Below are 27,412 nucleotides of genomic sequence, written 5' to 3'. Positions count from 1 at the left end.
AGACATATGAATTTCTAGATAAAAGGTGCATATCCTTTCAGAAGGTCAGTTATTTCTATGAGAAACAATTTTGGTTCTATATTTTGGAATGTCCTATTTGTTATGATTCAGTAATTCAGAAAAAAAGGAGACCAAGATGACATGATCATATGGGTAAGGCCAAGAGTGCAATCTTCTCCACTTCTGTCTGTCTGCAATTTGACACATTATTATTTAACCTACAGTAGCACCTAGAAGCCCCAGTTGAGAATGAGTCAACTTGCACAGACAGCTGCATTAAAGCCTCAAAATGCCATGCCTTGTGTCTTAATTCAGAGATTATCTACATGACTTTATTTTTAATGACAGGACTTTCTACTGTACTTATCACATAATATCACATTTAAGATGATTCTATAATGTTATACTAATATAGCTTTCACATTTCATTTCCTTTTCTTTGTATGTTCAAAAAAAAAAAACAGGTTAAATTTAATCATTTTAGGGCCTCGGTGTATCCAGCCTGTGCATTGTTGGCTCATAGTAACTATATTACTTCTGATCTGCAAAATGTACCACTCTCCCCGCAATGGAGACATATACAAAGGACTACTCCAAAAAAAGGCAGTTAACAGAGGCTTCTAGCTCTTCTGCGAGTGATAATTTCCTAGGCAACAAGGGAAGACTATATCTGAGACTTGATACTAACCAACAAATGGAAAATGTTAATAGATAATGGAATGAAGTTGATGACCACAAGCTGAATGAGTTCATAAAGTAGGAGATAATGACTTTTTTTTTTTAATTAGGCGATCACCTATGCTTTAATAATTGATGTGAAATGGGAATTAAGTAGCCCTCATTTCAAAAGCTACAGTTTCCAACCAGCAAATGGAGCATTACTTCCAGTCACAGCTCCTCTCCCTGGCACTGTGCAGGATTATGAAGGTGTCTGTCTTGCTTCTGCAAATGGCCACTGACTTCCTGACAGAGGTCAGTCAAGCCCCCATCATGAGAAATGCATGTTTGTTTGACTTCTAAACATTCTCTCCCTGCATTTATAGAAGACTTTACGTAGAGCTAAGTACTTTTTGTTAAAGACTACGAAACAAATGGAAATAGTAATAGGACATTTTGTTGTTTTTTACAATTTGAGAACAATGACACTTTAAATAGCCATGTTCGAACAAAAATTCTTGACCAACTTCAACTTTGTATGACTGCTGACGTACAAGGTCAAAGGTAACTTGATGGAGTAACTTGAAGCACAAAGTACACGGAAAGTTGATGGAGGATGACAGCTAGACAGAACAACAAGTATCTCTTAACCACAGAGGTTTTCTTGTTCAAGTATGTTTTCTCATTTAAATGAAGGGTTAAAGATAATACATTAATGTTGATAATTTTTCTGTTTCAATCTCCTTAGCAATTTCCTCTTCCTGAACATTTTTTCAGATCCTACCGCCAACCTTGTTAGACCTTCCTTTGACATGACTGCAAATATCGGGATCTAAGAACTTAAGATAAAACAGAAACTTTTTTCTTCATTGTTTCTTTTTTCTTTTGGTTGAACCATGATTCCCAATCTGAATAATGTGCTAAGAGATGTGAAGGAAATACCAAAACACAGTCTTGAACCAGTGGTTTTCAATTTGTGGTCTGCAGACCTTGGGCAGTCCAGCTTTACTGTAAAGGTCTGTAAAGAGTTACTAAGAAAAACAAATGTATCATTAGTAGGCATAAACTTGCCAAGTAGGAACTTGGTAGCCCCAGTGGAAAATTAGATTAAACCATAACATATATATATGAGGAAATAAAAGATATATAATGGCATATTTACTTTGTAAAGTTTATTAATGGAGAATGTGCACTTGTATGAAAGAGATGGATCTCTTTCTATTTTTTACTACTCTTTCCTCCCTTGTATTAAAGACAAAACTGAACAAAGCATAGCACCCATGATTATTCCTTTGATGCTGGCATCTTAAGTAGAATCACAACCACGGGAAAAAGCGTTAACATACTACTTCTTGAACTACAGGGAATAAAATAGGTTTATTCTGTAAAAATAATACACCTTGTTAAAATTAAGAAACATTGTTTTCTTTTCATCATGTTAATAAGGCATGACCTTTTCTTCTAGTACATCATGCCCCAGTAAAAATAAACAAAACAGAAAGAAGGCAAGATAATCAAACTTGTAAAAAAAAAAAATTGAGCTTACTACGATGTATCGTACATTCATATCTTCATAAACAGCCCTAACCTGTATTTCTATAACAAGAATTTGAATTTGCTGAGAAAACAAGTCTATTTAACTTTTATCACCTGTTCCTTGGGAATGAAATCTAAAATTTTAAAAAAACTGGGTAAGATGATCTATTTTTGAGCCAAAAGTAGGAAAAAAGTATAATTAAAAACCTAATTCAAGTTAAAATTTCAGAGCACTATATTTTCATTCACTGAAATTCCTGAATTACAAATAGAATGTAATTCTATTTGTATTGCTAAACTCTGCTGAGGCAAATTAATATCTAGCAGGTGTTTAATTATCCTTTAATAATTTATAACAATGTCTTTTCCTCTTTCTTATGTTGGTGCACCACATGAATATCAAATCAACTACTACGGTTACACCACCGTGAACTTGGAAGGGGATTAGAATTGAGCCTGGAGTGACAACAGCTACTAGGAAAAAAATCAGCTGGAAGAGTAAACAGTTTCAGGCTGTATTAGCAGAAACACAAACGAATACTAAAAATCACTCAAAAAATTGTCTTCTGCTTTTTCAAATGAAAAATACATACATTAGAAAATTAGGGTAGTTGCATGGATTTTTTTCTAATTTGCCTCTGTTTTCTTTTCTCTCTTCAGTCTGACATTTCTGCTATATATAAGTAAACAGAGCACCTTGCCTCAAGGCTGCAAAACCCAACAGAATTCCTATTGTATTGAGCAGAATTTGGGTAAGGCCTGTAAGGAATATCCTGAACGTGGTCACTTCAGCAGTTACATTTTGATTTAATCAACAGAAGCTGAATTAGGTCATTTGATAAAGGACCAATACCATTACCACTATTCCTGTCGAGTCCTACTTAGTTTGCAAATGTGTATTACATCCAATGAGACTACCTAATTATAATTAAAATCATAGAATCTAGGCTTGAAATTAATTATTGAATGCACAGAAGGATTTTGTTCCATGTATATGTGGGTACCTCAGATCTATCAGAACCTGAAGGGTTGTCATACTCCATACCTACACTTTAAAGAATACATACATATTTCTGTAAGAGCGCCCGTTCCAAAATGTATCAGCTGGGAACTCTATAGGCAGAATTCTCTCTCTTCTGTGTTTTTACAATACACAGCATGCAGTAGGCTCCAGTCTTGATGGGGATCTTTAACCACTATCATGCTGTAAATTATTTAATGATGTTACAAGCAGTAGTTGCTTTGAATGTTATTGCTAAGCCTCTGATGGCTATGATCGTACTCACTCTGTTACCACGCTACTACCAGCTGTCTCGTTACTCTTCAAAAGACTTGGAGCACTACCTAAAATGGTTCAGATTCTCTCACGCCATAGCAAGTGCTGACTAAACCCTCTGGGAGGCAAGAAAATTCAGCACATCTTGTAGATTTGGCTGATGCTGCAACAAATGTCCTAATGACAAGTAACAATGACTGTTTAAATGACTACTTGGAAAATGAATTATTATACCTTTTACAGACTACATGCTGATCCCACATTCATGTGAAGAACTACTAACTGTCCAAGAAGAAACTCTACTAAAATTATAGGGGTTACAATAGAGAACAAAGGGACCATGAATGAAATCAGACTTGTGCCTCAGGGATGAAAAGATTTAATAACAGATTAATTTTTCTTTTTATGAATGACTTGATAATATAATTCATTATAAAGAGTAACTTTACGTTCAGTATTTTTTAGAAACTTTTTTAGAAACTCAGATGTTTCATTTAAACAGAAACAAAGCTGTAAATTAAACTTTAGCATGCAAAAATCTATGTGTTAAAGAAGCCATGTAGGTGACCAAGAAGAAATACAATAATGGACTTCATAGATTCTTATGCACGTAAAATTCATCCTGAACTGCATGAGTAAAGTCTCCAAGATAAACAAATTAATTCCCATGATTTAAAAAGTCTATAAAGAGAATGTATTAAAAATATGCTTTAAACGTGATCAAATCTTAAAACAGTTAAGATTTAAAAAATATTGTTTTAAGAACCTGAATCATCTATAGTTGCTGTTAAGTATGAAAAATTTCTGTATTGAATGTAACCAAACAAGAAACAGGGAAAATCACTGTATTTTTGGTGGGAATTATGCTTTCAAATCTCGTATAAACATATACTTACTAGTACACAATTAGTTACAACTACCTAATAAAACAACACGTGAGAAATCTGAACTTCAATCCACACAAGAAAGAACATCAGCGAATGAACATCAGTGAATGGTACCTACTAGGAGGCATCATGGATTGTTCTTGGAATTGTTTCAAAGCACCCTTCAATCTCTCAATATCCCGTAGCAACACAAGGGATTTCAGCTGATGTAGAAGAGTCACATCCGAGAAAGAGATGCTGTGAGATTCAAGACATTGTAAAAGCTCTTGGACAGTTGTTGAATTTACAGCAGAGTCTGTGCATTCTGATTTATCTGGAAAAACAATTGAAAAACCACATTAAAAATGTTCAATGAGCACGGAGAATTTTCCTAATTATACTTTCTTTTCAAAGACAGCATCTTTCTTTTTAGTATAACTCACAACCAAACATCAGGTACTAAAGAGCAGCTTACTCTTCTCATTTTTTTTAAAATATTAAAACAACGGTAAGAGGGGAAAATATCAAATTCAAAAAGTAAAAAAGGACAACAGGATTCACAGTGACAGGAACACAAGAGGAATCTAAATTTTCAAGATTAGCCCAGGAAGAAGGTGTGATGAAGAAGCTGTACTGTGGCCAAATCACTGTGATTTGCTTCCTACACACTATGTACTATAAAGATGCACACGTGTGGAGGCAGGGAACAACTCCATGAAACTACTGCAAAAGCACTTCTGGAAGCATCCAATTATCTTGTTGTTGTACTTTTGTGCTTTTATTTTAAAAGTGGATATTACAGCATGCAAGACAGAAGAGAAAGACACACATTGTTTCTATAGTACTAAAGTATAAATTCATTCTTCCATTCCAGTAACAATGTATAGTCTGTCCCTTTACCCGGACACCCTTTAATTCTTCTGTTTTTACCAGCAACACAATTGAGAACAGGTTTTTCCCGATTCAGCTTTCTCACATAAGTACAAGAAGTACAATCCAATGTGACCATTCTAAAATGCTGCTAAAAGCAATGGCTTCCAATTTTATCTAAAAAAAATGGGGAGCATTAAAGTCACTCAACTAGAAAAGGCAAACACCGTAATGTCAGATCTATATATAAACTGGGATTTGCCTAACAAGAAAGTTAGTCACACTCTGATTTATGGATATGACATCTTGTCTGCAGATGAACTTTATTTTACCTGAGAATTTCTCTCTGTGGATTCCAAGGTCCTCAATGGCTCAACCCTCCAACCTGCATGTTGGACACCAGGGCCAGTCAGTCTGTCAATCACTGCTAAAACCTGAACTTGACTTTCAGGAAAATCTGGAAGCTCAACACTTTTCCTTAAAATTCAACATGCAACACAGCTGCAGACAATTGACCAAGTTTCTGTTCTGCATCATGTATTAACAGCGGAACCATTAATGGAGTTTACAATTTTGCTCAGTTACTCTGGAGTTACACTACAGCAAACGCACATGGTTCAGCTTATTAGCCATACACTGAAGTAGTAAAATTCTTATTTTTGGTGATAGAAATACATTAGCTAGAAAGTACGATGGATTTCGAATGCTAGACTTAGTATGAAGACCTGACACAGCAGAAATCTTTTAACAGTAAGTGAAGAAAAATCTATGTACAAATCTTGAGAAAAAAATTAACATGAAATCCCTGATGTCATCTTAACAAGGTTTTAAAAGTAATTCTGTAGTCTAAAGATGAATTTTATGGGACTAGGAGATGACAGCTCTGACTGAAGATGGACTCAAACAGAGTAGGTAAGCTGTTTAATATTCTTCACTCAGCTCCACAAAGACAGTCAAGGCCATGCGCTTTGAAAAAATTTTCATTGCTTTTTTGCAGTTTTACAAGACAGTCACCATTTCAAAGCTATGTTCAGAGCTGAGCAACTAAAGAACACACCAGTTTGCGCTTAAGAAAACATATTTAATTCTAGATGATATCAACATAATCTGGCATACGTACAGATAATGTCTACACTTACCATTAAAACTTCATTATCTCTGAAAGGCATTTATGACATAAGCACCACACAAGCAGGTTTTTAGAAAGGCAACAGCAGAAACATACAGTAGGAATTTCTCCGATTTTAGCGGCCAGATGAACATTCAATAGGCCATTAGGGAGAACATCCATGCAATCCTTTTCAAGTGCTATGGAATGTGCACTGAGCATCAATTCACATTCTTGGTCACAAGTGCTCTATGCCAAGACACTTTCCCAGTGCCAGCAGTATCTTCTCCTTTCCTCTTGGATGCTGTCTGTCTACATTTCCTTATATTACAAATACATCTCCTGGGAAGGAGAACTTTCTGAAAAGTAGGTTGGTTCAGAGATAGTAAGCATGAAAGTAGTTCAGGATAGCAATTATTGCCCTCATTTGAAGCTCTCTGAAAGCAAGTAATCCTTTTAGATGTTTGCTTGCAGAGGAAAGACGACTTCGGTCCATTTTAACCACTTTAGATACCCCAAGTCCACTGGAATGTTTTGAAAAAGAGCAAGGAATATTATGTATATTTTCAAAGACAGAGAAACTAAGAGCTTAGGACCACAGTTATTTACATTGATGTGGATTCTTATATATTCATGTACACACCAGAAAATGTGACAAATACTAAGTACCCTTATGTCTTACCGAGTTCAAAACAGATACTTCTCCAGTAGATATGGCCCATTCTACAGCAATGAAAAGCACACATCTCTCTTCCCCTACATGGTAATAACACTCACAAAAAGAATGGAGGAGTGATACATACTGTCAGCAAAATAAATTTGTTGTGTTGCCTGCAAGAAGTCCAGAATGCTATCTGTCTTTTCATCTATGTCTTTTAAGCCTGCTGCTTCTTCTCTGTTGTTTTTGTCAGGCTGATACGTAAAATCCACACCAGTAGTTTTTGTCACCAAGCCAGCTGCTCTCATTTTTTCTTTCTGTCGCTTCTTTTTCATTTTCCTCTTTTTGTTTTTGCTTATTCTGGGGCAGTCTGTCTGCTGCAGCTGTAAATTACGTTGAGCAAGTGTCTCTTGCATTCTAGATTCTGTTTGTTCTCCATGTAAATTATTAGAGTTTTGCAAACTATTCTTTTGTTTCTTCCTTCGAATGCGCTTTCTCTTGGTTTGTCCTTGATATTCCTCCTCTGCAGATTCAAAAGAGATGTGATAGTTGTAAATAAGAAGATCTGTAATAAGCATTTTGGAACTGCATACAATGAAATATTACCCCCTTCAAATTCTGAGATATCTGAGTGGCTCTAACATTACTTTTATGCTTAGAATGCCTTTCAGTACTACAGTGTCAAAGTCAACTGTTCTGCATGCACTAAGAAGACAAGTTTTTTTCCCTTCTGCTTTCAATAAAGACTGTACTCTCCTTAGTGCTACATACTTTAAATCACATTTACTTTCTTAAAGGAGATAATATGGTTTCATATAAAGAGTGAGGTCAAAAGAATCACCAGGGCAAAAACCAGTTTGGGCAGGCTGAGGGACATGGCATGAGAGCGCTCCCCCAAGAGGCCCACACTACCAGTTGGTAAGCTCGACCACGAAGGCAAGAAGAATGCATGTAATTCCCAATAAAAGATTATAGTGTTTATATCAATGATATCCCTCCATGATAGTGCTGTGCCTTAAAAATACCAGGCACCTGTTTCTGATTCTCCTACATTCTCCTCCTTAAACATCATCCTCTCCTAGCTCAGCTTTGGACATTAACTTGATAGGGAAAGCGTGCAAGGCATCAGCGACCTTGGCAAGTAATCTCTGATGTCTTTAACAGCCTGTCTTGGTTCTGTCACTCCCTTGCTATGTTTTAATTTCCTTACTAGCTAATTCTTCAAAAGGCTCAAATGTCAAGGGAAAGAAGTCCCTCTCGCTCTCCAAGACAGCTTTCATGCTTCTTTACTCAGATCTTATCCCTGCAGACAAAGTCAGAGTTCTGAAGCCATCTATGACCCTCAACTGCCTGCCTCTCCCATTTGCTCACTTCTGAGCCTCAGCCCTCGTGGCACTAGCAAGGGAAGACTGCCAGAACCCATCTTCCCTTTTACTGCACTGCTGCTGAAGTCCATATTGATGCCTACAAAATTCCTGTCTCTTTAACTGAAATTCCCTCTTTCATCATCTGACAAAATCCTCACACGTTTAAACATCATGGAGTGCAGAATTCCAGTGTTCTTCTAATTCCTTGATCTAGGAAGTTCAGCCATTCATCCTTCCCCCGACCTCCACCTGCATGTTTCTAAACTCCTCACAGCGCACTGAGCCCAGTGCTCTTATTTATCTGGTTTTACGCCATTCTCTTATGGTCAAAGAATTTTTGCTTGCCTAATGCTGGTGTAATGCAGGAGACACACCTGAAGCCCAACACTTGTTTCCAAATGATCCGCGTACTCTCCTGAACTGCCTCTGACATTCTCAGCTTGTTTGGCTTTCTCATCACTCCTCCCACTACCAGGCTTTGCCTCTATTTTCTCCGTGCTTGGAGGCCTTCTCTTTCATTTCTGTTTCTTTTTCTGTCTTGAACCCTGTCAGCTCTGAGCCACTTTCTCTCTTTAAATACCACTACAAGACTTTTAGTTCTTTAGCTGACAGATGACTCACTGCAAAGCAATTCCCCATACTTTCTATGAAGAAGGCTGCATAAAAATAAATTTACTGTATTGTAATTGAACACCACAGCATGTTAGAGACACACCAAACGTCACCTCGTACCCACAGTGTGGAATGTTTTGCATGCATGGTATTTGAGCTAAATATCTTTATACATGATTTGGACATATGGGATGTGGGAAAAATAACGTCTGTGTAGGAATAAAATATCAGAACTGAAGGCAGATCTGAATGGTGCAAGATGCTATAAACAAAACATCAATGTTTCATCTTAAGATCTAATTTGGATTTTCATGGGAGTATTTGTGTTATAATAGGTGAATTTCACTGTAAACACAGATACATTGTTCCATAAAATTTCTCAGCCCTCTGTTAACCTGAACCACACCGTTTGCTAATAAAGCTACTCTAATCCGTGCTCTCAGTGAAGTGGCCCAACGTGCTCCTTAAGCATCCAGGAATCACTAAATCTCAGTGAAACTACAGCACTTTGTGCAGCCAAGCACCCTCACTTGGTTTGATGCCACTTGAAAAAAAACGGTGCAGCAGGCAGCGGAGGGCTTGAGACACTTGATGCTTTGAGTCAAAGCCAAAAGTTTGCTTATCCTTCATAGCTCAGGACAGCAGAAGGTCTGAAGAGACCTGGGTGAAGCTGTCAAAAGGCGGAATGAATGTAGTCTTCCCATGTGTATGCCACTGAGATAAATACCCAATTGAAAGGAAATCACAACTGTGCCGAGTTTCCACCAATACAGAAAACGAATCAAACACGAGACTTTAGCCAGTTCTCTTGAGGAGTTCAGCTGGCAGTCCTCTAGCAGTTATTGTCATTCTTTACCGCATATTTTAATATCTCTTTAGTATCTACTGCTCCATGTGTGGGAGCTACTAGTGATTCAGCATCAGGAACAGATGAAATTAGGTGCTGACAAATGCAAACCAATGCACACAAAAGGGATTAATTTGAACACCTCGCTGCTAGGGTTAGAGTGAGCTGCTACAAACTCAGGAAAAACAAAACAAAAGGCAGACCTGTGCATCAGTACAGAAAGCTCAACGAAAACATTTGCTCAGTGGGCATCAGTGATCAAAACAGCAAACACCTTGTTTACATACATAAAAAAGCAGATGGTAAATAATATATTCCAAAACTATTACACAAATCCGTTGTACTCTTCAGGCTTGTAACGCTCTGTTTCTTAGCATAATCCCAGCACAGCAAGACTTTGGCAGACAAGAGGAGGACTCTCCAGAAGTTACCAAAGAAAAAAAACCTCCAAAAAGGTTTGTATGATTTGACATGAAAGAAAGAGTAATAAAATGGGCCCTGTTTCTGCCTCCTCATGCAAGAACAAGGTGGCATCTAATTAATCTGAGCAGTTTCACAAGCAAACAGAAGAAAGTAAACACTTGTTTTACGAACTGTACAGTAAGCTCATTGAATTCACAGGTGTGTGTGGTATGCACAGGAGCCAAGAGCTTAATGGGATTGCAGAACTGGTTGTTTATATAGCCAGCCAGGCTACCTGATAACAGCTATGCTGAAATATAAATAAGAGTTGTACAAAAAATATAAACCATAATGTTTAGGTCACAGCCCACACAACGATCTTAACAAATGAAATGTTCAGTGGGATTCACCTCCCACAACTTTAGCTGCCTGAAAAGAACATAGTGCATACTCAGACTTCAGCTCCCTCTGACAAACCAAGAGAAGCTAGCACCTTCCGAAAGCAATTTGCCTCATCCTAAACCAGCTGAGATGGAAGGGCACCTGAAGGTCTGCATCCCTCTCTCTCCCCTTCCATCAACTACAAAGGAAATGTAAACCACAAATTTAGACTAGGTGTTGCAACAATTGAGAAAAAATAACAGTACAGAGGAAGGTGCTTCTTAACATGAGTCTGCTCATCTGACTGATTTTTACTAATTAAGAAAACCCACAGTGTTATGAAAAAAACCACTTTTGACTGATCCTCTACATTTCAAACTAGTAAGAAGGCCCGATAAAATTTCAATAGATATGAATTTGGTTCCAGTAATTTTTCCCACAGACTGAAGGCATTTGTTATGTCAAAGCACAGAATCCATACATCCTAAAAGCTTAAGTTTGATGGTCACAACTTACCAGAATCATAGAATGGTTTGGGTTGGAAGGGACCTTATAGATCATCTAGTTCCAACCCCCCTGCCACGGGCAGGTACACCTTCCACTAGACCAGGTTGCCCAAAGCCCCATTCAACCTGGCCTTGAGGCAGCATAATTATAACAAATGCAGGGAATGCATACTACACAAGCAATCTTAGTAAGGTGTTGAATACTTACTTAAGCAACATTGATAGGAATATCAACTTTTGGACCACGCTAACTATAGCCAAAACTGCAGCTACAGCTTGTCCTAATTCCACAACAGCTGATGGTTCTTCTCCTCCTGTTCCATAACGGCCTGTCACCTCTCTCCCTCCTACGACCCATCTCTGCTCCACAAGTGGCTTAATTTACCACATAATCCAATTATCCAGAAGCAAATGTCTTTAACCTGCTCAGTCTGGACACAGTGCCCTCTCAGACTGAGCAAAGTGGCTTCCAGACAGAACACCCATATACATTTTCCAGCCACAGCCATAATTTCATAAGCTTTTCTTTCAGCCTTAATAAGAACACTCTGCTCAGGAACTGTTCAGAGTTAAAAATAAGTGTTTTCTTTGTTGGTTTTTTTTTTTTGTCCCTGCATTATTTTTAGTCTAGATTACTTTCCTGATGCAGTTTACCATACAGCTGCACAGTCACACTAGCCTGACTGACAGGATGATATGGAAGTGGGAATGAGTAGCCTGAAAAGGAAAGTCAGCACGAAAAGAAAAAGTCATCTTCTAACAGCCTATCTCATGTGGTCTGAAACATTAAAAAGTTTTCTCCATGCAAACTGCATGTCTCCTTAACAGAACAGAGGCAGAAATATGTCAAAAACCAGACTTGAAATAGAGGATTCAGTTTACAGACAGTGCTTATTGAATTTTGATAATGAAAAGTCAGCACATCCAGTTTATATATTCAAGGAAAAACAGAAAATAATAAAAATAATGATTTACATCAAGATGCCAAAAAAGCTGACTTTAATTCATTAAATGAATTATAATAGCAAGTTATTTTGTGTTCATCATTGAGGCAGCTGGAGTCACAAAGAGATTAAATACAAAGCTTATCATAGGCTAACAGCAACAGCTGACTGTTCCTCCCATCCAGACTAACCACCAGCATGAACATGCTGCTGGCAACCTCGTGACTGAAAAGATGAGCTTCCTCGAGTTTATCCATACAACTTCAGTCCGTTCAGACAATGGCAGATGGACACATGCAGGGAAAGCATCACATAAGACAATGAAAAATGGGAGGCTGTTTACCTAGGTGTCTGCAAGTCTAAGATATCCAAACTACTACGGCATACCAAACTGAAGTTGGACTTTGAGTATCTGCGAATAAGCTGACGATGCTAGGCATTTTTAAAAATCAGGCCCCTAAATATTATTAGAATAAACCTTCAGAACAGCACACTAAAAAAAAAAAAAAGTATTTTTTTTTCTTTTGCTGAGATGAAACAGGACATGTGCCTCTTCTTATTTTTCATCGAGTTCAAACTTGTTTCTTCTCCCCGATATACTGGGTAGGTTCTCCACAGTGTACCAAGCTGCCAGTGCAGAGGAAAATAATTTTGGTTTAGGATCTTGCAAGGGAAAAAAAAAATGTTACTTTTAGTGCCAGTTAAGATATCAACGGCTACAATTTGGCTATGAGTGAAAAGCTGTGGCTAATGAAAGCAATAAAATATAATGGTTCATGAGAATAAAAGCAACACTGACAGGATCTCAGGAACACAAAACAACATTAATATTTTTATACTCTTTTTTATGGAAATTATTTCAAATCATCATACGAAATAATAAAAAACACATCAAAGGTTTTAGTGATCTACAGCACTTTCGATTTGTCCTGGTTGAGCAAGCACAGCTCCAGGAGCCCAGGCCACGGCAGGAGGAGCAGGACAGCCCCCACCCGGAGGAGCAGAGCACACCCCTGGCCGACCGAGAGCAGCCCAGCCCCTCCAGCCCCTCGGTGACACCTTCCCGCGGCCTGGCCCCGCAGGGAGGCGCTGGAGCCCGGGCGGCGCCAGGGATGCTTCGCTCCGGAAAGCAGCCGAGCGGAGAGGCCGCCAGAGGCCCGCAGCCGCCGGCGCCAGCGGCTGTCTGGGCGGAGGCTGAGAGGCGAGGGGTCCCGTCGTGCTGGGCCCGAGGCAAGGGCAGCACGCAGGCAGCGCCGGGGCCGTGCGTGGGGCGGGAAGCGGTGAGTGCGAGGGGGCTGTGCGTGCGTGGGAGGAGCGGGGCGCGCTGCGGGCGTCGGTCGCGGCGTGGGCGCGTGGTTGGGCGATGGCGCGGGGGCGGGCTGGGAGCGGGGCGGGGCGGTGGGAGGGCTGTAGGCGTGGCCGTGCACCTCCCCCGCAGGTGGGGACTCGGTGGCACAGTGGCCAGGTGGGCGGGGCGGGAGTGCGCTGGGCCACGGGTTCGAGCCCCACTGACGCCTTTTGCCCCAGGGCAGGCAGCCCGCCGAGGCCGAGGGGGCCCCGCGCCCCTTCCTCTCGCCTTTCTCCTCGCCTCGCCTGGGCTAGCAGCGCCCGGGCAGCTTCGCCTTTCCTCCTGCCCGTGCCGGGAGGCTTTTTGCCCTGGCTGCTTCCTCGGCCGCTGATGTTGCCCCAGCTGGTTTGCAACCTGGGAAGTGCTGCAACGGACAGCGAGCTGGGCGGGAGCGTTGATCTGCTGGAGGGCAGCAGGGCTCCGCAGAGCCGGGATCCCCTGAAGGCAGGGACAGGTGAGGAGAGGCGGTGGGGTGGCTCTGGCTGTCAGGGACTGTTTGGATTGTACAGAGCTCAGCGGTTCTGATGACGAGGTCAAGCGCTGATGGGTAAGGATGAGGGGGAAAGCCAACAAGGCAGATGTCCTGCTGGGAGTCTGCTCTAGAGCACCCAGCCGGGATGAAGAGGCAGATGAGGCATTCTACAAGCGGCTGGCAGAAGTCTCACAAGCGCTAGCGCTTGTTCTCGTGGGGGACTTGAACTCACCAGACTTCTGCAGGAAGTACAACACAGCAGAGAGGAACCAGTCTAGGAGGTTCCTGGAGTGTGTGGAAGAGAACTTCTGATGCAGCTGGTATGTGAGCCTGCCAGGGGAGGTGCCTTGCTTGACCTGCTGTTCACAAACAGAGAAAGACTGATGGGAGGTGTGGTGGTGATGGAGCAGCTTATCCTGGAGATCATCATCAAGCAAGTGAAGGAAAAGAAGGTTATCAGGAGTAGTCAGCATGGATTCACCAAGGGGAAATCATGCCTGACCAATCTGATACCTTTCTACGATGGCATGACCGGCTGGGTAGATGAGGGGAGAGCTGTGGATGTTGTCTGCCTTGATTTCAGCAAGGCTTTCGACACAGTCTCCCATAACACCTCCTAGGGAAGCTGAGGAAGTGTGGGCTGGATGAGTGGAGAGTGAAGTGGATTGGGAACTGGCTGAATGGCAGAGCTCAGAGGGTCGTCCTCAGCGGTGCTGAGTCTAGTTGGAGGCTGGTAACAAGTGGTGTCCCCCAGGGGTCAGTACTGGGCCCAGTCTTGTTTAACTTCTTCATCAATGACCTGGATGAAGAGTTAGAATGTACCCTCAGCAAGTTTGCTGATGACACAAAACTGGGAGAAGTGGCTGATACACTAGCAGGCTGTGCTGCCATTCAGCGTGACCTGGACAGGCTGGAAAGTTGGGCAGGGAGGAACCTGATGAGATTCAACAAGGGCAAGTGCAGGGTCCTGCACCTGGGGAGGAACAACCCCATGCACCAGTACAGGCTTGGGGCCGACCTGCTGGAGAGCAGCTCTGTGGAGAGTGAGCTGGGAGTGCTGGTGGACGACAGGTTGACCATGAGCCAGCAGTGTGCCCTGGCTGCCAAGAAGGCCAATGGGATCCTGGGGTGCATTAGGAGGAGTGTGGACAGCAGGTCAAGGGAGGTTCTCCTTCCTCTCTACACTGCCCTAGTGAGGCCCCATCTGGAGTACTGTGTCCAGTTCTGGGCTCCCCAGTTCAAGAAAGACGAGGAGCTACTGGAGAGAGTCCAGCGGAGGGCTACAAGGATGGTGAGGGGACTGGAGCATCTCTCCTGTGAGGAAAGACTGAGGGAGCTGGGCTTGTTTAGCCTGAAGAAGAGAAGGCTGAGAGGGGACCTAATAGATGCTTATAAATATCTCAAGGGTGGGTGTCAGGAGGGTGGGGCCAGACTCTTGTCAGTGGTGCCCAGCAACAGGACAAGGGGCAATGGGCACAAACTGAAGCACAGGAAGTTCCTTCTGAACATGAGGAAGAACTTCTTCCCTCTGAGGGTGACGGAGCACTGGAACAGGCTGCCCAGGGAGGTTGTGAAGTCTCCTTCTCTGGAGGTATTTAAAACCTGCCTGGACAAGGTCCTGTGCAGCCTGCTGTAGGTGACCCTGCTTCGGCAGGAGGGTTGGACTAGATGACCCACAGAGGTCCCTTCCAACCCGTACCATTCTGTAACTCTGTGATTCTGTGACAGTCTCGGAAAATTGACACTTATCACAGCATCCTGATGTGACAGTCACGCCATCTGAACAGGGAGAAACTGGGGATCCCATTACTACTCTCTCTGCTGCTTCTCGGATTGTTCAGCGTACAGCAATGAGCGTTCGCAGTCCCAGCTGCACAGATGATGAAACAGAGTCTAAGCTTGCTTTGATTTTTGCTGTGTACACTCAGTCCACACACACATTGATCTAAGGCATCCAGGAGATATTTGAAACTATTCCAATGAATCAATTTTGACAATAATGTTTCGGGCCTCCTGTCAGTTCACGCAAAAAGCTATGCTTGATGAAGCCCCCAGGTTTTCCTAAATACCAACTTTTGACACACATTCTGTACCATTCAGTGACTTAATTTTTAAATGAAAGCAAATATTTTGACCTTTTCTTGACCTTTTTCATTATTTTTTTTTAAATTTCAAACTGTCTTCAATCATTTTGGGGTTTTTTGGGGCGATGTGCAAACAATCTGAGTCAGTCACCACTGTATACAGACAGGATGCGGCGCTTCCTATATGGGCTCAGTGGTGCTTCCCAAAACCACCGACAATTCTTATGTTGACTCCATAAGGAAAATAAAATAAAATCATGAAGCTGAGTGTATTCACAGACATGAAAGAGGAACAGAGATTCAATGATAATCAGTAACTGTTTTGAAGGCTACTAAATCAGAAGTGCTCAAAGATCCTACAGCTGCCTATGGAGTTTCTACAGTTTAGCAGCTGCAAAGACTAATTGCTACTAAATAAAGAAATCTTCTTAGTGTTTGGCTAATAAGATTACAACTTTCTATTTGAACAGAAAGCATCACCATGAATTGGAGGAGGAGATTTGTAAAAAACTGGAAACATTTTAAACATTCGATGTCACGTTTACACTTAGAAAAATTGTTCTTTCCTTTAACTTTGCAGGACACAAATACACATTCAGAGTTTTCTTTAAAGTCTTTTTTTGTTTCCCCAGAGCTGGTTTTCAACCAATGCTTAGTTTAAAGAATCCAACGCTACTCCTTCGCTCCCAGTAACAACTGAAATGATAAGAAAAGCTGCAATCTTGAAATCCTGTTCAGCATTTAAAATATTCTTTCCAAATACACCAACTAAAATGGTGGAGTGTAAGAAGTCAGACTACAGGACCACAGGCTATTAAATGATAAGCAACTTAATGGAAAACTGATATCTAGTTTTCCCCTGTGATAAAACAGTATCAAAGAGCAGATCTAAACTAAAAGTACAATCTTTTGTTCAAAAGAGCTATCTAGAAGTACACACTGACACAGCAAAATGAAGATGCTCAGCCAAAAAACCCAGCCCAAATTTATCAATTTCAGTTATCAAATATTTAAATGATACCTCAACTCAATTTTAGCAATATTCCACAACATTTCTTAACTTTTTACACAGCATCCAATAACCAATCACACTTAACCCCACATATGAAAGAGCTGCCACAACTACAATTTATTACACTGTTCTGTCAAGTAAACCCTACTTCAAAACACTTTGGAAAAGCAAAGTCTGAAAGAATGCAAAACTTCCAAGTGTTTTATTTTAAACTATTTCCTTTACCCACTTATATTTGGATCTTAACTCTGATTTGAACTAAAATAAATTGCACAGTTTCTAAGCAGCTTTGTAAAAATAGATGGTTTAGGGTCTGGGTTCAGCTTAGTTTTATTAATCACATTCTAAATTAATTACGTTTTAAAGAATAGTTGAAAACATTAATGTAAGTCATTTCTCAATGACCAAGTGCTCTATGTTAAGCTAATCATATACTTAAATATGCAGACAGGTATGCTGTCAAAACGAGAAACACCACAGGGAAGATCCTGGACAGTTGTGTAAACTGGTATCTGCTAGTCTGCAGTTGCTGGGAATCTGGTGCCACAATCCTGTAGGTTTGTTCTTCACTGCATGCTGTGCTGCGATGGGGCTCTGCCCTGGCCAGAGCTGTGAGGTCACGCTGCTCAAACCTTTTTTCCCCACAGTGAACAGTCCAAAATAGTTTTTAAATAGGAAAGCTATTATTATTAGAGCAGACACTAGAACAGGTGGTTTTGAGGCGGGCAAACTCAAAATGAGGAAAATCAAAACAAAACAATACATAACCATACCTCCACCTTGCCTGCTGCATCCTGGTAAATCAATCCTCTTTGCCTAGGCTTGCTCTCAGGCCAGCATGTCAGCAACTTCCAGAGTTGCAGCAGGGTCTGCACCGTCCCCTTTGGGTCTCTAGGGAAAGTCCCTCTGAAGCCTGGGTTCCCGCTGCTCTTAGCAGACATCTGGTCTCTGCTACACATAGGGCATATTCCCTGGCCACCATCATTCCTCCACAACCTGCTTGTCCTTTACATTCTATAAAGTTACTCTCTCTGAGCAAATGTCTCCTCATCTCCTAAGGGCTCCATCCTGGACAGCTACAGCTTTTCAACGCATGAAAAATGATATATGACAAACATGATTATTCATAATAAATTGAAAAAAACCACAACCCAACTGATAACCATCTGCTACACAAGTAAGTATTTCGGAAATGACTGAAATGATCTTGTCGTGTGCTCTCAGTAAGAGATCATGTACTACACATACTCTATTTTCCTAGGGATTGATTCCACTGTACGTCATCTGCTTCATACTATTAGACCACCTAGTTCTAGGCACAGCAAAATGTTACTGGGATAACATGGATCATTCAGTCTTTATCATTTCCAGGACTTCTTGTGCTGCTTCCCAAAAGCAAAGCACTTTAAGTGGCAATGAGAGCACAACAACTGGTCTAGCTTAGTAAATTATCAAGTTCTTATTAGTTCCTATCTAGTTTACTGAAAAACAGGAGTTGCTCTGCATCTCACGGAAGCGTTGTATCTACACTTGAAAGTAAAAGAGACTTTCTTACTGTTCTTCAGCAATATGACACGACATGTGAAATAACCCTACTATGATAAAGGGAAATGTGTTCATCTGTCTACACTTGACATTGTATTTCATACAAATTTTAAAATTTGTCATCTGCTTGCAGAACAGTTTTTTTCCATCATTGCTGCACCCTCAATCCAGATTAGTGGTGATGCTGTTGCTTTTTTTCTTACTTGGTGCACTGCTTGACACCTCTAACTGAAAGTTTGATTTTATTTTCCACTTCACAGAACTTTAGGTATCAATAGCTATAAGTCACAGACTACACATAACATGCTCTGGATATGCATAATTTTTCTTTCCCTTCTTTAGTATATGTATACATGTACTTAGATATTCATTACTGAGTCTCTCACAGGCTTTTGTGAACTAGCTGATGTATACTACTATTAATCCCATTCGGAGGAAGGTAAATCCCCTCATTGGCATAAAATGCCATTGGTTCAGGGAAGGAATAAAAGTATTCTCCCAGTGAGAACTTATCCTGCTACAAGCATCTCACTATAACCTGACTTTTAGGCAGGATGTTCTCCCTAAATGAAATACCCAGCAGCAGGTAAGAAATCTGAAAGAGGAGGAATAAACCCAGGTCTAAGATGTCCCTATCTAGCACTTAATGATGTTTCCTTTGTACATCTTCCACAATCCAGACAACAGATTTGGACAAAGAAATTGTGATACAAGTCATTTGGCAGATCTGACATGAGAGGCACTACTGTGTCACTTGGGGAGATGCTACGATTCATTGTAAGCATCTCGAGTTGTACTGGATACTGTCAGTACACGTGCCCTTGACTAAGCAGTTAGTTTTGAAGACTTTTTGGACATAGGGACGACAAAGCTTCAGAGAAAAACACCTTTCCTCTGTCTTAATTTTAGACTGACCACTTCCAATCTGAAAAAAGTAAACAGAGGTGTAACTGAGTGATGGTTTAACCCTGATGGAGCTGGGCAGCACAGAGTATTTCGCCTTTCATTCAATCCTTTCGGACCTTGTTTTGCTCTTCCTGACCTTCTAGTAGTAATCAGTAACACACGTCACAAAGGCTTACACACGATCGGGCCAGAAAGAAAAAAAATTGAGCAGAACTGTTCTGGCCATCTTCTTATCCTCCTACCATTGCAGTTCTGAGGATGCCTTCTCAGCTAGTCAATAAAAGCTCCTTTTATTATGCTGCCAGTATTTGTGCAATGCCTCTAATATTGCTACAGTCCATCACTAAAATCTACTTGATAAATTTTTCCTGAAGAGATGCAATTACATTATTAGACTAGAGATCAGAAACTTTAACAAGTGCATACAAACAAAAAGCCCTCAAAATTCTCCCTGCTGTCCTCCTAGTCTGGTTCCACCTAGAAGTAATTTGAAGTATCTCCACATCAGTCTAATAGCGAGATACTCAGAACTTCGTCAAACCCTTAGCACAACTTGAGTGAGATACTCAGCCTGAAGTCAATCACATTGCTCTTTCGGAGCAGTGACAGGGTTACAAAATCACATTACTTTACATAGTACATCCTTCGCACTGGATTTCTGCTCTGCTTTAATCTGAAGCTTTTCTAAAGCCGGGAACTAATTAAGTGATACAGCTTTTTCCCCCTCACAAAGACTCTGCTTCTGGTCTCTCTCATCTGACTTCTGCTTGTTGTCACAGGGGTATTCAGTCTTCCTATCCTTAAGCCGCAGAAATTGCTTCCACTAATATTCAGGGCAGCCAAGTCATATCTGATTATTCCCAAGATAGCTACTACAGCACAGAAAGTTTTCTGATGCTAAAGGAATATTATATTTTTACATTCAGAGCCCGATGACATGTCCCATGCAGAATTTTGTTTAAACAAGAAAATGTAAAAACTGTTTCTTCATTTGACTTGTATAGAACAAAACGAAGCCTGCTTGTAGGCTCCATTTACAAGATTGTTCCCTACATTATTAAGCCAATTACATAAAGTGAAGATGCTGGATTTAGATGCAAGGAACATAGGTCTGAGAACAATTTTTCAATTTCTTTAAGCAGTAACAGTTTCCTTAACTAACAAATACAAGCCTGGTGAAAAAAAAAAAAATCTCCTTGCAAATGGAAATGTTTTGCTGGAGTCAAAGACATAGGTTTCATTTGGCCTTTTTCACCTTGAAAACACAAATTTTAATAGCTGATTAGACCATGCAGGCTGGCTAAGTAGGTATTGTAAAATTAAACATCTGTGATGTCTGTAACAATTATATACCTTACATGATTGCTGCTGTTCCTATCTGTACAAACTATCCAAGTGCTTTTACACAATATTACCATTACTCTCATGGCTGTATCACATGCTACTCACGAAGCCCATGAAAAATGACTGCATATGTATCAACCTGAATATTTTCTGTGGGGACACAGGAGACCAAAATTGCTTTCTTGGAAAGTAAAGTTTTATTTTTTTCTATAAAGACTTCTGGATGGCTGTTTATGAAAAAGTGCTTTAAAAAAGAAAAACAAAACACCATCAAACCAAATTACTACCAAACCAAAACAAAAAATCAAAACCAATGTACTATGTTTTATATGGGTCCTAAAGATACAGGGTTTTACACACAGCTCAGCTCCCTTTTGATTCTTTCCAAAGGACAACTAAAAGAGATGCAAAATGAACCACGGGAAAGGGGATCATTTTCACTGATGAATGGCAGAGAGAAGGCAGGACAGCAACTCAACAAAATTAACTTCTTTGAAGCAAAAGTAAAGTCCAGGAAATCTGTAGTAAGGTTACAAGCTACCTGCACATCTCACTAGAAAAACCAAGTTTCTTACGGTTTCGCTGGAAGGCTGAGTCTGAAACCACCACAAGCAATGGTTGTTAAGTCTCCCTCCTGCCCCCTTCTTAAGCTATCTTTAGTCAAGCTGGACAAGAGGCCACTCAGTATAGGTTTCTTTCTTCTCAAAGAGTTGGCAGTTTGCCTTTGGTTAGTCAGTTCCTGTGTTCCTAGGAGTTTTTTCATTCTGCAATACCAAAGAGTTCAGAAAAATCTTGCAGCAAGTGACATGACCAACAAACCGCAGCAGCGGCTTTAGGTTCCCCGAGGCAAGGGCCAGATCACGGAGCTCTGCGAATGCAGGACAGGGAACGTGGCCATCTGGACGGAGATAGCAGGTGCCTGGTTCTGGGGTGTTGGCTAGTTCTCTGGCTGAGCAACATCCAGCAAGACTGCAGCCTAAATTTTACTCCTCGCTCCTCCTCTGAAGGAGATACACGCTAACCAGGACTTCACACAAGATTCGCTTCTGCCATTACCTTCGACAGGAGCAGGCAGAGAGAACCCCCACTGTACTAACAAGTATGGCGACACAAAAAGCCAGCAGAAGTTCACCAGAAAACAGACCACAAACAGCTCAAAATACTTCAGGGCTTTCCATTTACTTGGCTTTTAAAACAAGCATTTGACTGCAAGCAATCTGAAATGCATGGAATTACTGCCATTAAAAGAGAAGGTATAAAAAAGGGAAGTATAAAAACCTTGTAAATACATTTGAACTAAAGGATATTAAATACACAATGAAAGTTTATACAGCTTGTAATATAAGTGCTAGAGGCATTTCACTTTAATACACATATTTAACCAAGAATTTTTTTAATAAAACAAAAATGGCAGAGTTAATGTGAAAAGGAAAAGCACTGTATATTGTCACTACAGAACACATTCAAGTTATTCAACCATTGCATTTTTATGTAGATATTTTTCTGCATATGTGCAAAAGTTCTAACACCATCTCCCAAGCTTTTGCTGAAGTTCTCTGTACACATATATATGGTTTTGCACTAAACAAAGTGCAATGTTTATTTTCTAATGCAAATATTCTGATTATTAAAGGATGCTGTATGCTATTACTATTTCTATATAGATATATCAAAGAAACTACTGTAACAGATTTTTTTTTTAATTGGGAAAAGTAACTTCTGAGATTACTTAAGCATACATGTAAATTCCATGCAATCACTAAAATATTTTACAATCTACTTGAAATTAGAAACAGATACACTCACATGTAACACAAATGAAGTAAGGAAACGCTGCATATTGTATTTGATATTCTTTTGTTCTTCCTTAATATATTCTTCTTCCTTTTCAGAGAAAAAAAAAAATCTCTATCCAAAGCATTAAAGGGTCCACCCATCAATAGTATATTCAAGATTATGGTACCAGAGTTCAGCTGAGCAGCATTTCAGAACTGACTACAAGTGCTTGCCTCACCAGGCACCTGTATGCCTTAAAACAATCATAAGCAAACATAGTTAAAGAATCACCAAAGAGCAGAAAAACCAAAAGGGGCATCAGAAAACGTGTGAAGGTAAGCACAACATAAAAGACAAAAAGCCTAAGAGACAGTGAGTTAGTAATGAAGGTAAATGTGAGATTCCCATTGGCAAGTGCTACAAAGGAGATGCCAAGAAAATCTGGCATTTTTTTTTCCAGGAGAAAAGCTGGCAAAAAAGGACAAGATTGAACCTGGATCCTGAGATGAAAGTGGAAGAGCTGTATCACTATTTTATTACTCTAAGTCTTCCCATTTATCCTAAGGCTACGTACTTCCATTTCTTAAGGAGTTGTAACATGCACAAATTAACATTTCTCTCCTCTACAGTGTCCACCTATATACGAAATAAATGAGCACAGAACAAGCAATCAATCAACTGCTTTCTCTGGAAGAAGAATGGGGAGGATGGACACTATGTTCTTTTCAGTAAAAATGCTACAGTTCAGCTAAGGTATTTAACTGAAACGTATAAGCTACCATAATATTCACTCCCCTTTCTGTGGTCACATAAAAAGAGACAGGCTACTCCAAATGGCAAGTCTGATCCTAGCTAGACTTTATTACCATCACTTGTTATAATATCACTAGATGCCTCACTCTTAATTATACGAGCAGTTTAGTAGGATATTCTCATATGCTTCAGTGAAGCGGTGGAATAAAACCAGGTCCTTGCACAAATCTGTTCTGTTGCAGTTCAGGGTAGGAAGTGTCTGAAGTGTTACAGACCTGCAGATCAGCCCTGGAGCCCGCAGCAGCTGCTGTCTCTCTGTACTGATCTATCAATACTGTCTCAATTTCAACCACATTCCTATATGCATATTTTTGCTCACGCCTTTATCCATTTGGGCTTTCACAGAAGAATCTTTTACTATTTTATGTAGCTTGTGATATGAAATGTGCATTGATCTGAGCATTCAGTAAAGTCAAGGTCTCTGGAGAATGACTCATAATAAAAGTGCACACTTAATTCAGCTGTCTTGTCTTTAAACCCACCGCAACTGTTTGTTAAAACAGCACCCAAAGATGTTTGAGCTAAGATTGAGAACAGACAAAAAATGGACTTAAGAGTTAACTAACAAATTTAGGTTAGTCTTCCATTAAGTATAGAAGAACTAAAGCTTTTTAGTATATTTAATAAAGGCTGGAAAAGAATAGATGCTACACTTGAGCACTAACAACTACTTGAGATGTTTTCCCTTCATTTGCTGCTTTCTCTAGAATGCTAGCTGAGTAACTACAGGTAAGAGTCCTTATTTAATCATAGTCACTTTTCATAAAGTTTCACAGCAAATCATTTTCCTATCAACTAAACAGCTGCATATCTTTGTCATTTTTGGAAATCGTATATTACACTTTGTTTTATAAGCAGGATAACAAAGCACTATTAAAAACAAAAAAAGACACATATAATAAAGAGTATTAACTTCTAACTCATCTTTACAATCACTGAAAAATAAGATAGACCTATTTGTCCAGTCTAAGAAAAGGTGTTTTCATTTAGTAAATACTCACGAAATGCTGATATACTAGTGGAGTTGAGCGCATACCAGAAATGCAAACAGACTGGAACAGTCTGTGAACACACTGCAAACCTAAGCCATTCAGATGAGAAAGTACCTAAGTTGGAATTAAGACAGAAACATGAAAGGAGTAAAGCTCACTGTGCATTAAGGATGCATCTTTTTTATTAAATGTCTGTTAGGTTCTCTTTAAGGTGTTGCAACCATTACAGATCCATCCTACTTAAGATTTTTCTATCTAGTTAGTCTATTATACAAGCTACCAAACCAAAATTTTTATCTAATATTGTATCTGGCATTGTGACGGTGCAATTTCCATTTGCCAGTGAAAAGCAAAGCAACAAAATAAATTTATTTTTGTGGCTAGCTGTGCAAGGATGTTGCTACTCAGTTCAGTGTTACACTCACATCTCGGTCCTGGTTCCAAAAAACCCATCACCACATCACCTACTGAGACTAATGTACCAAACAAATTCAAATTGGCAGAATCTGTTTCTAACAGTCAGAACTTTAGGTCACACGGTATTTTTCATCCTGTTCTACACAACTTAAAGTTGGATTTATCAGTGAATTAGGCTTATGTTGCATTCTCTCAACGTTCCTAACATTGATGAATTCAGCTTTTACATAAACCCTTGTAAAAAAGCAACTGAAGAAACCTTCCATTCATGCTTATTAAATTAGACTGGTGAAAAATTGGTATCATTGGCCTAATAAGGCAAAAATAGTTCCATAAAACTAGTTCTGAGTTCTCTCCTGCTCCCTCAGGGGCAAGATGCAGAGAGATAGTCTGTAGGGTGAGATACATGGAAATTCTTGGCAAGTATCATCAACCAGAAATAAACTGGGTGGGTACCAACCCACCCAGAAATAAATAGCTCTGAGAAAATAAGTTAACACAATTCTTATGAAAAAATACAGAAGCAGGCAGAACAGGTATGGATTCACAGAAAACTTCACCTGTCATTAGACCAACTAGGCCAAGACTGGAGGCTGCATGAAGAAAAGGAGGAAAGAGTCAGACGCTGGCAGTGGCCCAGAGGTCAGTGAAGGTTGTGGTCCCCCCTCCAACTACACAGAGCTAGGTGCTCAGCTACTGTAAACCAGCAGATTCATCCGTGTCAGTACAGATGTGCTGATCACACCAGATGAGAGTCTGAGAACACTCAGATTTCACGCAGAGGAGTCTGGGAGGCAGAGCATCGTCTACTGGATACAAACCACCTAGTTCTGTGAACCACAGATGCAGCTGTTGAAGTGATTTGTTCTTTATCAGGAGACACTGCCTATTTGCCCTAATGCCTACTCATGCAGCTGCACACTGCCAAAGCAGCTGGGAAATGAAACTAATGGTACATAGATGCAGCAAAAGAATACACAACCTTGGTAGCAATAAGAAAAACTGCAGCAGCTTTGGTCAGCCAGAACACGCTGTTCAAAGCGACTGGGGATCCTTGGAATGCTCTTCGATTGCCTGTAGTGCATTTTGGCCAGATTACAGCAATAAATCTGTGCGCTCTGGTATTTCTGTCTTTTGCTATATCAACGTAACTTCCATTTTTTTCAGGCCTTCACAGATGGGGAGGAGAGAGGGTGAGCAAGGCTGACGCATGGTATGTGCAATGCAAATCCTGTAATACTGGGAAATCATGATTCTACAGCGAAGTAAGGGACTCCCTTTCTCTCCCTTAGTCTACTACACAGGAGGCTCTGACAGAGTTCAAATCACTAACAGGGCATACTCCAATTATGAACCAATTTCCACTTGTAGAGATAAAATCGAAGGAAGACAGCATGCAACTACCAAGCAAAATCATTCAGCAAAAATACTGGGAAAGGGAGACGGACGAAGGACAATCTTCAAAGCTTCCTTGGCACAGGTTACAGTTGTACAGAGGGTTGTTCAGTACTTTAAGACTGCTGCCTGTAAATTTTGCAGAGGGCAGTAACCAGCAGCAAAGGATATGAGATCAAGAAATTTCCCAAGTGGAGACTGAATGAAGACAGTCTACTGGAAGCTATCTCAACGCGTGGCTGTAAGCCTCTAAACCGCCATAAATTACAACAGCTGCTGTAACTGAGTAACAATAAAATGAAATCATTGGGTAGGCCTAATTCTGACTTCAGACAGCAGCATTTTCTCTGTGTCATACAAAACACTTACATAAAGCTCTGTTTTTACAGCATCCAGAGTATTTAAACAGCAGGGTAATATATAACCATAGAAATTCTGCATTCAAATGCCTTCCATCTCCTCCTGCTCCCTACTTTTTTTTGAATGTGAGAATTGAAACTACTGCACTGAAACAAGTGTCACTAAAGAGCCACATAAGCCCTAACAGCGAGGGGATGAGCCAGGGTCACATTCTCATGCTTAGTATGCACATGGGCTGTCTGTCAGTGGGTATTTGGATCTTGACACATAGGTTGGTGCCCAGAGACAGGACAAGGGGCAACGGGCACAAACTGAAGCACAGGAAGTTCCACCTGAACACGAGGAAGAACTTCTTCCCTCTGAGGGTGACAGAGCACTGGAACAAGCTGCCCAGGGAGGTTGTGGAGTCTCCTTCTCTGGAGATATTCAAGACCCGCCTGGACAAGGTCCCGTGCAGCCTGCTGTAGGTGACGCTGCTTCAACAGGGGGGTTGGACTGGATGACCCACAGAGGTCCCTTCCAACCCTGAACATTCTGTGATTCTGTGAGCGCAACATGTTGCTTTGGTTCAATACTAACAGGTTCACAGGCAACAGCAGAGCAGTGGAGGTTATAATCTTACATGCAATCAACTATACAACTGATAGCCAAGATGAAAATATCTTGTATATTAACAGTGATTAGAAACCTCTCCAAAACAATGGAATCTCCTGCTTTTACAAGTGATGAACTGAGATAATAGAATGATGAAGCACTTGAGCAGCCACAGACCAAGCTGTAAGTTTACCAACATGCCATTTCCCTTAAATCCAGCACCCTGTTGACTTTCCCCTGCAGCTCCATGACAATTTAAGCACAAAAGCTTAGGTCTTGATTACGTTTTCATTACGAAACAAGGAGGTGAAAGTCGTCAAGCAG

At 40.4% G+C, this 27,412-nt stretch overlaps 1 protein-coding gene and 1 long non-coding RNA gene across 5 annotated transcripts in view; one reads left to right on the top strand and one right to left on the bottom strand.

Annotated features, from left to right (window-relative positions):
- Positions 1–27,412, bottom strand: part of ERICH1 (glutamate rich 1) — a 94,854-nt gene that overhangs the window by 23,506 nt on the left and 43,936 nt on the right. For all 4 annotated transcript variants that reach the window (XR_012763252.1, XR_012763253.1, XR_012763254.1 and 1 more), the window contains exons 4-5: positions 7,117–7,494; positions 4,475–4,669 (exon numbers count right to left, since the gene is read on the bottom strand). Coding sequence is in view for 1 of the 4 variants with exons in the window: in XM_075414749.1 (XP_075270864.1) it covers positions 4,475–4,669; positions 7,117–7,494 (573 nt within the window). In the remaining 3 variants the exon portion in view is untranslated. The remainder of the gene's footprint in view (positions 1–4,474; positions 4,670–7,116; positions 7,495–27,412) is intronic.
- Positions 13,134–26,697, top strand: LOC142360616 (uncharacterized). Its single transcript, XR_012763255.1, has 3 exons — positions 13,134–13,310; positions 23,147–23,270; positions 25,907–26,697. It is a non-coding gene; the product is annotated as an uncharacterized LOC142360616 (long non-coding RNA).

Source organism: Opisthocomus hoazin, chromosome 2 (assembly GCF_030867145.1).
Source record: "Opisthocomus hoazin isolate bOpiHoa1 chromosome 2, bOpiHoa1.hap1, whole genome shotgun sequence".
Classification (NCBI taxonomy): Eukaryota; Metazoa; Chordata; class Aves; order Opisthocomiformes; family Opisthocomidae; genus Opisthocomus; species Opisthocomus hoazin.
Note: the sequence above shows the minus strand (reverse complement) of the source record. Positions and strands in the feature narration are given on the sequence as shown.